The sequence below is a fragment of the Furipterus horrens genome, unplaced genomic scaffold (genome assembly GCF_987537825.1).
Source record: "Furipterus horrens unplaced genomic scaffold, mFurHor1.1.pri manual_scaffold_6, whole genome shotgun sequence".
Classification (NCBI taxonomy): domain Eukaryota; kingdom Metazoa; phylum Chordata; class Mammalia; order Chiroptera; family Furipteridae; genus Furipterus; species Furipterus horrens.
Window position 1 is genome coordinate 166,156,233 of NW_028327176.1, and position 12,536 is coordinate 166,168,768.

At 38.8% G+C, this 12,536-nt stretch overlaps 1 protein-coding gene across 5 annotated transcripts in view; it reads left to right on the forward strand.

Moving 5' to 3' along the window:
- The window catches only part of L3MBTL3 (L3MBTL histone methyl-lysine binding protein 3), a 105,636-nt gene that overhangs the window by 33,001 nt on the left and 60,099 nt on the right, over positions 1-12,536 (forward strand). For all 5 annotated transcript variants that reach the window (XM_090279836.1, XM_090279839.1, XM_090279840.1 and 2 more), the window contains 4 exons: positions 1,127-1,211; positions 2,809-2,900; positions 4,925-5,029; positions 11,001-11,136. In XM_090279836.1, the coding sequence (XP_090135962.1) occupies positions 1,127-1,211; positions 2,809-2,900; positions 4,925-5,029; positions 11,001-11,136 (418 nt within the window). The remainder of the gene's footprint in view (positions 1-1,126; positions 1,212-2,808; positions 2,901-4,924; positions 5,030-11,000; positions 11,137-12,536) is intronic.

Below are 12,536 nucleotides of genomic sequence, written 5' to 3' on the forward strand. Positions count from 1 at the left end.
CTGACTATTTCAAGTTGGGTTGTCAGGGAGGCCTCCTAGAGTAGGTGGCATGAACAATGTGATCTGAATAATAAGGAGACAGCATTGTAAAGTTAAGGGTGAGAAGCCCTCTGGGTAATGGAATAGCTAAGGAAAAGTTCCTAATGTGGAGCATGTTTTGTTTGAGGAAACAAAAAGACAATATAGTTGAGAGTGGAGTAAGAGGAAGCTGAAGAGGTCCAGGTCATGTAGGGCTTTAAGGAAACCAGAGTAATAGGTTTTCATTTTATTCTGAGTGTGAGGAAAGCCATTGCAAAGGTATAGGCAAGGGAATACTTTGATATATCTGATGTTTTAAAACGATCACTCTGGCTTTGACATTTGAGAGCAAAAGTAGAATCAAGGCACCCCGTTAGGATTATTTTGCAGTAGATTGGCTAGGAGGTCTATGTAAAATAGAACAGTGGATTTGGGATCGATATTTGAGGTAGGGTCCTTGGTGTGTAAAGGAAAGAGAAGAATCAGGGATAATCCTTAGGTTTTTGGCTTGAACCACTGACTGGATAATGATGCCATTTACTGAGTATGGGAAGGCAAGGCTGGAGTATAGAATCTAGAGTTACTTGGGTATCATCGTGAGTTTGAGATGCTAATTAGACATACAAGGGGAGGTCCCAAGTAAGCAGGTGGATGCATGGATGTGCAGTCAAGGGAAGAGGTCAGGGTCGGAGGATGGGCTGGGAACACCTGGCAGAGAGATGATCTTTAAAACTAGGGGGAGAGATTAGATAGAGGAAAAGAAAAGGACTCGGTTGGAGGAGATGCTAGAAAAGGGACTGAGGAGAGGCCCATGAGGTGTGGGGAAAATCAGAACAGGTGGGTCAAGGAGCTAAGTGAAGAAAGTGTTCCAAGGAGGCAGGAGCAGGATCCCTGCTGTCTAACGGTGTAATTGCTCGTTTTGTAGTGACCTTAGGCCAAAAACAATGTAGTCCTCAAATGACATATATTCTTACTTCTCTTAAAACTTAGGGCACTACATTGAAGAAAAGTACAAAAAAAAATAACGTTTTATGACAGCTCTCTTAACTTTTTGTTAGTGCTGATTTTATGAACTTCTAAAAATCACAATTTGCCATTCTTGTTGTAGGAGAACAAGCAAGATGGAAGAATCCTGAGGGGTTCACAGAGGGCCCGAAGGAAAAGACGAGGTGATTCAGCTGTATTAAAGCAGAGTGAGTTGATTAAAAAAAAAACGAAAGATTTCACTTGTAACTTTATGAAATTTTTAAAATTTCATGCAGGTAGACATTTTAGTCTTTGTTATAATGCATGCTAGGGCAGTTAAGGTATTACTTTGGGCTTTTTTAAATTAAATTTTGTCAATAAAGATTATAGTTTTGGTAATTGCTTGGAGTAGGGGGGGTATAACAGGACTAAATGGTAAAGGAAAAAGTACAATAAAGATAAAAAAGATTATGGTTTTGAAGAAGTAGGTAAGGGAAAAAGTGGAAGTTAATATGGCCTTTCAAGTAGTGTCAGGGCGAACACAAGAACATTTTACTTTAGTTTCTCATCAAATAGGTTTCATCTACTCTGCACCTTTCCTAAAACCTACATCCTTGTTCATTTCCTAAGATTTTAAGTTTCTAATGGTTATTCTCAAACTACAACCTCCTGATGTGGTACCTTTTCCTTCTGATTCTTTCTCTGGCAACACTTGATTCTCATGAGGAATCCAGTCCTCAGGCCCTTCCCTTTAATACTTGAGTGGATGAACTTGCCACTTTCTTCTGGACCTCACATCATCTTCATAGAGGCCTCTGTAGTCTCCACTAGGCTTTATTGCCTCGACCTGCCACATTTGTCTGGCCAGTTCTTCCTGTTAGGTCGCTCTGCTTTGCACAGCCCCATTCCTGACAAATTAGGGTCAGGAACTCAGTGCTCCTCTTCTGTGATTGGATGCATTCCTCGGTTGCTCATCTTTTAAGTCTTCAAAAAGAATTTGGGATAGTTCTGCCTGCCTCAAGCACACAGCCCCACTTTTACATTTGAGGGAGATGACTTCTATTTTATGTGACTGAGATTAAAGGGAATAAATTCTCAGTTACTCAGTGCTTTGCCTCAACAATGTCAACTTTCTTCCCCTTCATTTCTGTTCTCAGGGCCCTGTCTCCTCTGGGACCTTGTTCCTTTAATCATTTATTTTTAACCCTTAGGTATTCAGACTTTTTTCTCTTCATGAGCTCCACCTTAGCTGGTTTAAATCTCATCCACAGAATACCATTCCCTTTAATATTTTTACCTATCTTGCTATTCCATTCTTCCTTTTATTTCCATTATTTGTGAAATTAATCCAAAATAAAATTGATTTTAGCTGACACTGTATCTTTATCGCTTACGAATATGTAAGCTCCTTTGCTGCTCAAAATCTGGCCCTCACTGAGATGATTTTCTTTCTTTTCTTCCAAATTAGTAGCTATTATCTAACCATTCAGTGCACTGGCCATTCTTAGTCCTCAACTTCTTGATCTCTCAGGTAGTGTTTTGAGCATCCTGCCTCTAGAATCTCTCCCTTCCTATAGCTTCCACGGTACTGCTCTGCTCTGCTCTGTCTTCTTAATTGACTCTGAGTTCTTCTGTATCATTCTTTTGCCCTCCTAACTGGGGATGTACATTAAAGTTCACTGCTTAGCTCTCATTTCCTTGGCAGAGGAGCCAAGAGAAGAGACTGAGAAGTACCAGCTGTGGTCGTAAGAGAAGAGCCAGGCCTAGTGGTATTTAGGAAAATGAAAGTTCATAATGTAGATCTGTGATGCACTTGCTCTTCAGGTCTGCCTCCTAAAGGAAAGAAAGCTTGGTGCTGGGCATCCTACCTGGAAGAGGAAAAAGCTGTGGCAGTGCCAGCAAAGCTGTTCAAAGAGGTATGGCCCTCCTGGAGGGCAGAGTTGCTGCGCTACTGAGCAGGGGTCACTGTTATCACTGCTGGTGTCTGTTTAGGGCACGTGACTTGGGGTAATTTCTTGAACATGCTGTTTTTCGTGTGTGCATTTATGTAGAGGTCTACCTCCAGGAGCAGCTAGCACTAATACATGCACACCTTCTGCCCGTGCCGTGTGCATGGTCACAGAGCTACACACGTGCTTTTTTCTCTCAGCATTGACCAGCTTTCACTTAATTTTAAAAGATACTTGTGCTGTTTCTAAAAAATTAGTTGATAAAAACTGGCACGAAATTTCATGTCAACATCATGACTTCTGGAGAATAAAAATGAGTTACTGAGGTTTATATAATAGCCCAACAAAAATCTAAAATGAATTACTGTATTAACTATAATAAAAATATTTTATTTTAAGTAATTTAAAGTCAGTTAAAGGTATAGATACCAAGTGTAGTTCTAGCTGGGAGCCATTGCCTCTGGGCTAAAGCAGGAGTCAGTAAATGTTTTCTCTTTAGGCCCTAGTGGGGCATCTGGTTTCAAGCGCAACAACTCAGCTCTGTTGTTTTAAATAAAGCAGCCATAAACAGTACATAAATGAAAGAACGTGGCTGTATTCCAGTGGAACTTTTAAGTACAAAGGAACGTGGTAGACTGGATTTGACCCATAGACTATAGTTTGATGACTCTTGGTTTAAATTAATTATATTTAATTATGGTATGTAATAAGTCTGTCATCAATACCTTATTATATATGTAGGAACATAGGGAGTTTTTAAAAAGTGATGACTGGTTAATGTTAGGATGAGCACATCTACACTAAGCATATTTAACTAAACATGATAGTAGTCACATGTGAACCTGTTATATATGGTTATATTCTGTAATTTTGGTCCTTTGAAGAATAACCTTTTTACATTTTTAAGAACTTATATGTACATATAAGCTATATACCCACACACACCCCAAATCCTCTCTCCCCTCTAAACCAAATGATAACATATGTTACTCATACTGTTTTGGACTTTGCGTTTTTTGTTAACTTAGTTTGGAAATTATTTCATCTCAGTGCATTAGTTCCTTTATCATTCTTTTATATTCATAAAATTCCATCTTATGGCTGTTCCATAATAATTTAAACTAATCTCTATTGATTGATATGTGACATATTGACAAATACATGACACACATATATATGACATACATGCCAACCAATAGAGAATTATTTAAATTATTATAGATCAGACATAAGATGCAATACTATATGTACATATAGAATATAGATAGATACATAAATCTTCTGCCGTATTTTAGTGAATAACCTTGGAGCCCTGTCATTTTGTACATGTGTGGGTATCTCTGTTGGATAATTTCCTAGAATTAGAATTGCTGAGTCAAATAAAAAAAATTTTTAATACATATCATGAGATTGCTAGCAGTTGTATCAATTTGTATCCCTACTAGTGATGTATGTGTGTATCTGTTTCCCTAGAGTCTTGTCAACAGTGTTATCAGATTTTTTGGTCTTTACCAACCTGATAAGTGAAATATATTTTTGTGAAATTTTACTTTATGTGACCCTCATGGGTGAGGTTGAGCATTTTTTTCAAATATGTAAGACATTTACCTTTCCTTTTCTGTGACCTTTTTTATAGTCTTTGTCCATTTTCTATTGGATCATTAGGTGATCCTTTACTTTTGAATTTTTAGAAGTTATTTATAGCCCTGGCTGGGTGACTCAGTTGGTTGGAATGTCCTATACACCAAAAAGGTTGCCACTTCGATCTCTGGTCGGGGCACGTATAGGAGGCAACTGATCAGTGTTTCTCTCTCTTTCTCTCTCCCTCTCTCTCTCTCAAATCAATAAATATATCCTTGGGTGAGGATTTTTTTTTAAGTTATTTATGTATTTGCTTAAATAGCCTTTATTTAAGAATGGTAATTATTCATATTTTTTATTAGAACTTTGGGTTAAAAAAATACTAAAACTGCTGTCATTTTTTATTACAGCATCAGTCCTTTCCATATAACAAAAACGGGTTTAAAGTCGGCATGAAATTAGAAGGCGTGGACCCTGAGCATCAGTCTGTGTACTGCGTCCTCACTGTGGCTGAGGTAAGCCTTGTCTTTATTTCTGAAATAAAATGGTGGTTTTGGAATTTTAATAATAGGAAATGATAGTGTTTTGTGTGCATTACTTCATTTAATCTTTACAAAAATCCTATGCAGGCCATATTTTTTATCCCTATTCTCTAGATGAAGGAACTGAGGCACAGAGAGGTTAAGTGATGTATACAAGACCACACAGCTTCTAAGAGCTAGTCTTTGCCATAGTATGTTCTTTTTGATTTTTTTTAAAGATTTTATTTATTTAGTTTTAGAGATAGGGGAAGGGAGGGAGAGAAACATCGATGTGAGAGAAACATCAGTTGGTTGCCTCTGCTGTGCACCCCACTGGGTACTGAAATCATGACCCAAGCATGTGTCCTGACCAGGCATCGAACCAGTGACCTTTCAGTTTACAGGATAACACTCAACCAACTGAGTCACACCACTCAGGGCACCATACTATGTTCTTTAGCATACAGAACAAATCAACAGATACTTACATTTTTTTACTATTTTGAGGCATCTCTGTAAAATTTTTCAAGAAAAATTGTCAGTCAATTATATATATATATCTTAATCTAATATACAAGGAGTGACGAAACACAGTTAATTTTTGTATTATTAATTATTGTATTATTTTTCATATGAAAAACTGTAAACCTACTTTTGCCACACCCTGTATTACTGAGAACAGTTCTTAGAATTGCTCCCTCCCTTGAGCCAGGGGTATGTATCTTCGAAAAATGTCCCCAAAAGACTGAGATGATCTTGTGTATTAGTTGTTTTTTGTTTTTGTTTTTTCATAGTAACCTTTCACTTAATCTGTGAAGAGCTTCGGCTTCTATAGAGTATAGGAACATCCGGTAGCTGGATGATGACAGTCACAGTAAATAATAATACAGTTACAGAGGGAGTACCATGGGCAGTGCTTTACATGTATTAATTCGCTCTTACTACTTCTCAAAAAAGCTGAGTTTTATGAAAGCATTGTAAGAAGGCAGATTCAGTAAGTATAGACTGCTTTCGAGAAGTTGAGCTATAAAAGCGAACGGGATCTTTTTAAGGCCTGGATATGTGGTGTGTGTTTCAACTCTGGTTTTGAAGAATATTTATTTTAGTTTGTCTAGTTTTTTATTATAGCAGTGATGTTTGCTCATCTTGGAAATCTCAACTAGTATAAGAGTATATATACTATTACAAAACGTAAGTCCTCTCCCACCCCCTTCCCTGATTTAATATCCCAGAGATAACAGCTCTTAGTAGCTTACTGTGTTCCCTCCAGGTGTTCTTCTTTTCATGTAAAAATATGTACATGTATATTTTTCTCTTTACATATAAATGGTATCATACATAATATTCTGTGATTGCTTCTGTGACAGTGTATCTTCTGTAGTAGATATACATCATATTTTTAACCATTTGATAGTTTTCCATTTCACTGAATTGCCGTAATTCTTTAACTGCTCTCATGTTGTTGAAAAACTGAGTGGTCTTCACTTTCTCTTCACTAGAAGCAGTGCCCCTGTGAACATTGTTACAGACATTAAAGTTTTTCATGCATGTTGCTACTTGTGCTCCAAAAAAGTTTTATTATTTGTACATTCTCACCAAGAGTGTAGAAGAAGCCAGTGGGGAGCAGATAACCAATAAGAAGAGGATGGGGGAACAGGGATCTAGAATTGTATGAGGAGGTCCACCCTTAGCCAGAGGGAGGAGTTTCTCCTTGGGTTCCAACCAGAGGGAGCAGAAAGGATGGGTGTGTGTGCACAGGGAGGCTTGGCAATTTGGAGGCAGACACTTGAGGGAATGCCCTTGCCATGGAAGGTAAATCATCAGCCTAGAGTGAGGATGGAGTTTGATAAGTGAAGGAGAGGGAGGAGGATTTGAAAAGATTTTTAAAAGATGTGAAGAATGGCTGTGGGAATTAGACAGGGCCTTTTAAAAGGATTGCTCTGCAGCAGGGAGAGTCCAGGATACAGGCACATTCAGTTCTCATTATTTGAGTTAGTTATGTTTCATAAATAGCAAATACTGAACCATTGCTCCTAAGAGAATTAAAAGGTTAGGTTCCTGTGAGCCTCTGGTCACAACATTTTTGTCAGTTGATTAATACATAGGGCAGAGTGGGTTTGCCTAGCTCTCAGGCTTACAGGAGAAGCAGCCCCTGTGCTCCTTCCTGGCGTGGGGTGGGTGTGGGACATGGGGCAGCCCACCTACCCTTTTTGAGAGATTGTACTTCCAGGGAACCCAGTCTCCACTCTGCAGAGGGACACTAGTCTCTGGGGATAAGTTTTATGTACGTAATATAGCAATGCATTCTCATTGAAAAAATACTAAGATATAAGGTACAATATAAAAAGTTCATCATATATCCTTGAAGACATTTTTTTATTTTTGGTTTTTCAATTACAGTTGTCCCATTTTTCTCCTATTTCTCTCCCCCACCCAACCCACCCCCTCTTCCGCAATCATATCCCTCCCCGTTTTCCGTATCCATGAGTCATTTATACGGGTTCTTTGACTAAACCCTTCCCTTACTTATCCCCCTTCTCTGCCTCCCCCCTCCCCCCCATTGACTGCTGTTCTGTTCTCTTTGTTCTATTTAGTTCTTTTGTTTGTGTTGTTCTTTAGTTTCCTGTATTAGGTGATATCATATGGTATTTTTCTTTCTTTGCCTGGCTTATTTCACTAAGCATAATTCTCTCTAGTTCCATCCATGTTGTTGCAAATGCAGGAGTTCCTTCTTTCTTTCTGCTACATAGTACTCCATTGTGTAAATGTACCACAGTTTTTTGATCCACTCATCTACAGATGGGCACTTCGGTTGTTTCCAGCACTTGGCTATTGTAAACAGTGCTGCAATGAACATAGGAGTGCATGGGTTCTTCTGAATTGGTGTTTTAAGATTCTTCAGGTATAATCCTAGTAGTGGAGTCGCTAGTTCAAAAGGCAGTTCCATTTTTAATCTTTTGAGGTAATTCCATACTGTTTTCCATAGTGGCTGCACCAGTCTGCATTCCCACCAATAGTGCAGTAGGGTTCCCGTTTCTCCACATCCTCGCCAGCACTTGTTGCTTGTTGATTTGTTGATGATGGCCATTCTGACTGGTGTAAAATGGTATCTCATCGTGGTTTTTATTTGCACCTCCCTGATGGCTAATGATGTTGAGCATTTTTTCATGTGTCTAAGGACCTTCTGTATGTCCTCTTCGGAGAAGTGTTTGTTCAGGTCCTTTGCACATTTTTTAATTGGGTTGTTTGTTTTCTTGATGTTGAGTCGTATAAGCTTTTTATATATTTTGGAAATCAGTCCCCTGTCTGTAATGTCATTGGCAAATATGTTTTCCCATATGGTTGGTTTCCTTTTCATCTTGCTGATGTTTTCTTTTGCTGAGCAGAAACTCTTTAGTTTGATGTAATCCCATTTGTTTATTTTTTCCTTTATTTCTCTTGCTTTAGGAGATGTATCCATGAAGAAATTGTTACGTGAGATATCTGAAATTTTCTTGCCTATGTTTTCCTCTAGGACTTTTATGGTGTCATGGCTTACATTGAAGTCTTTGATCCATCTTGAGTTTATTCTCGTGTGTGGTGTAAGTTGGTGGTCTAGTTTCATTTTTTTGCAAGTCCCTGTCCAGTTCTCCCAGCACCATTTGTTAAAGAGGCTCTTCTCACTCCATTTTATGATCCTTCCTCCTTTATCAAATATTAGTTGACCATAGAGGCCTGGGTTTATTTCTGGACTCTCTATTCTGTTCCACTGATCTATGTCTGTTCTTATGCCAGTACCAGACTGTTTTGATCACAGTGGCTTTGTAGTATTGTTTGATATCTGGTGTTGTGATTCCTCTTGCTGTGTTCTTCTGTCTCAAGATTGCTTTTGCTATTTGGGGTCTTTTTTGGTTCCATATGAATTTATGGAGTATTTGTTCTAGGTCTGTGAAATATGTCATTGGTATTTTAATAGGGATTGCATTGAATCTGTAAATTGCTTTGGGTAGTATGGCCATTTTGATGATGTTGATTCTTCCCATCCAAGAACATATTATTTGCTTCCATTTATTTGTATCTTCCTTAATTTCTTTCTTCAATGTTATGTAATTTTCAGAGTATAGGTCTTTTATCTCTTTGGTTAAATTTACTCCTTGGTACTTTATTTTTCTTGTTGCTATAGTAAATGGTATTTTCTTTTTTGTCTCTGTCTCTGATATTTTATTGTTGGTGTACAGAAATGCCTTAGATTTCTGTATATTTATTTTGTATGCTGCTATTTTGCCAAATTTACTTATTATAATATCAAGTAGTCTTTTAGTGGAGTTTATAGGATTTTCTAGGTATACTATCATGTCATCTGCATATAATGATAGTTTTACTTCTTCTTCCCCAATTTGGATGCCTTTTATTTCTTTTTCTTGTCTGATTGCTGTGACTAGGACTTCCAACACTATGTTGAATAGGAGTGGAGAGAGTGGACAACCTTGTCTAGTTCCTGAATTCAGGGGGAATGCTTTTATTTTTGTCCATTGAGTATGATTTTGGCCTCAGGCTTCTCATATATAGCCTTGATTATGTTAAGGTATGCTCCTTCTGTTCCCATTTTGCTGAGTGTTTTCATCATAAATTGGCGTTGTACTTTATCAAATGCTTTTTCTGTATCTATTGATATGATCATGTGATTTTTGTCTTTCATTTTGTTTAGGTGATGTATTATATTTATTGATTTGCAAATATTAAACCATCCTTGCATCCCTGGGATGAATCCCACTTGATCGTGATGTATGATCTTTTTGATGTGTTGCTGGATCCTGTTTGCCAATATTTTATTGAGGATTTTAGCATCTGTGTTCATCAGTGATATTGGCCTGTAGTTTTCTTGAAGACATTTTTTACTGTGAATTTATATATGCATGTGTACATGCATGTATATAAACGTGTGTATAATACATATACTTATGTGTTTGGGTGTACACACATAATAGCATACACACACAATCGTGTACCCACAATTGCACCCATGGACTCAACACATAATTTTCTCATTACTTGACTTTCCCTTTACAGTTTGTTTTAGAGGACTTGCCATGGCAATAACGGTACAGCTTCTTTTTTACTTTGGGATTGTTAATTGCCCTGGCTCCGGGCTCTTGTCTCAGGCTTCTTGTTCAGGCCTCTGCATGGCATGTGCTCCTGAAGTGGTTAGAGGTCTGGTGTGGTTCCACTTGGAGACATCTGCTGTGCTGGGGTCGGAGGGAGGGTGGAGAAGCTGAACTTCTCTGTAAGAGCCCAAGGCAGAGCATTACCCATCTGAGACCCCACAAACCCCGGTGACCCTTTAACTTGGAACTTCCCTAACTGGGACCCTTTAGGTAGACTTGCTTCCTCAGCTTTCAGCATGCATCCCATAAAGTGATTTCTTACTGCCGTTCCAGGGAGCCTGTCTCATCTAAGTATGAATCGGGTAGGCTTTTCTTTCTTTCTCCCAACCCAGGAACTGATAAAGAGGAAGATCTATTGGGCTCCTGTGTGTCTGCACCAGTGTTGGTCTGGCTGGGTGTCACCATGTGTAGAACTTTGTAAAGGACAGGGAGCCTGCATGCAGACAGTGCGCAGCGGGGTGTCCACCCTGGGTCACTGCAGGGGCTGTGTGCCCCCTCTGCTGGGCTGGCTGCTTCCCTGCTGCCCTCCACGGCGACGCGTGCTGGTACAGCATAGCAGATGAAAGGGGATGTGTATACGTGAGAAGAGTCTTTCCATCCCATCTCCATGTGCTCCTGATGGAACTGAATATAAGGCCAGAACATTGCGGCTTCACTTTTCTCGTAAACGCACAGCCATGGCCTTTAGATTTTGTCATTTGTTCGCTTGTTTTTGCTGCTATTAATGAGGGTACTTTGATTTACATAAGCTGTATCACAACTGATGTCTGTGTACACAAGTATTCTAAGTTTTTTAATCAATCAACCTTAACCTATTTCAGGTTTGTGGATACCGGGTAAAGCTGCACTTCGATGGATATCCTGATTGCTATGACTTCTGGGTAAATGCAGACGCTCTGGATATTCACCCAGTTGGGTGGTGTGAGAAAACTGGCCATAAGCTCCATCCTCCCAAAGGTATTGCACTTTTTTTTTTTAATATATTTTAAATTCTATAAAAACTAACTTACTTTACAAGTTAATTTGGAATTTTTAAGAATTCAGGCTTTATAATTCAGATAAGCCCAAATTCAAGCCTATTGTCTATGATTTAAAATATGTTCATTAAGTGAATAAAAAAAGGAGAATCCTATTTAAGAGAATAAACTCTGTTCATGTTCTTATTTCCATTTAAAATAACATTTGCATGATACTTAATTTTTTTTTTTTTTTTTTTTTTTTTAAGATTTAATGTGTTTTATTGATTAAAATATTACATTTGTGCCACTTTCCCTTCCCTCTGCTCCCCTCCACCCGGTGGCCCCCTCCCTCCAGTTGTCCCCCCCTTTTAGATTATGTCCATTAGTTGTGCTTACAGTTCCTCCCAACCTCTCTCCGTCTATTCCATTCCCTCCTACCACGATCCCCAATTCCTATATCATCTCCCTCCCTCTCCCCACTCCCCCTCCCTGTTGACCTCCCCCCAATATGCTTCCCGTACCCACAGTTCCTTTTCCACTCTCGTTGCCTGTTTAGTTTGCCTTTGTTTCATCTCCCTAGCTTCTGTTTTTTAAACCAGTCCCTTTAACATCTCATATAACAGTGGTTTGGATCTAATGAACTCTTTCAGTTTTATTTTGTCCTGGAAACACTTTCTCTGTCCTTCTATTCTGAATGACAATTTCGCTGGATAGAGTATTCGTGGTTGTAGGTTTTGGATTTTCATTACTTTGAATATTTCTTGCCAGTCCCTTCTTGCCTGTAGGGTCTCCCTTGAGAAGTCAGCTGATAGTCTAATTGGGACCCCTTTGTACATAATTCTTTTCTTCTCTCTTGCTGCTTTTAAGATTCTCTCTTTATCTTTAATTTTTGACATTTTGATTATAATGTGTCTTGGAGTGGTTCTCCCTGGGTCCAGTCTCTTGGGAACTCTCCTTGCTTCTTGGACCTGCAAGTCTATTCCCTTCCCCAAGTCTGGGAAGTTCTCCTTTATTATATTTTCACTCAATTTTTCAAGTTCTAGTTCATCTTCCTCATTCTCTGGCAAACCAATGATTCTTATGTTGGGCCTTTTATAGCTGTCCCAGAGGTTTCTGATCCTCTCATTGTTGCTTCCCATTTCCTCTCGCTGCATTGGTTGACTGCTAGTTTCTTCTCCATATTCCAGTTTGTTGAAATGGACTCTGGATTCCTCACCATCTGTCTCATATGTGGTTTTGTTCCTTTCGTTATGAAAGTTTTTCGCTTCTTTCATATCTTTTTCCTGCTCTTTTGTGAATTCTGTAAGCCACCTGATAACAATGGCCCAGAACTGAGCCTCTGACAGGTTTCTTATCTGTTCATCTGTCAGGTTCTCTATCTGCTGTCTGGTGAGTTGT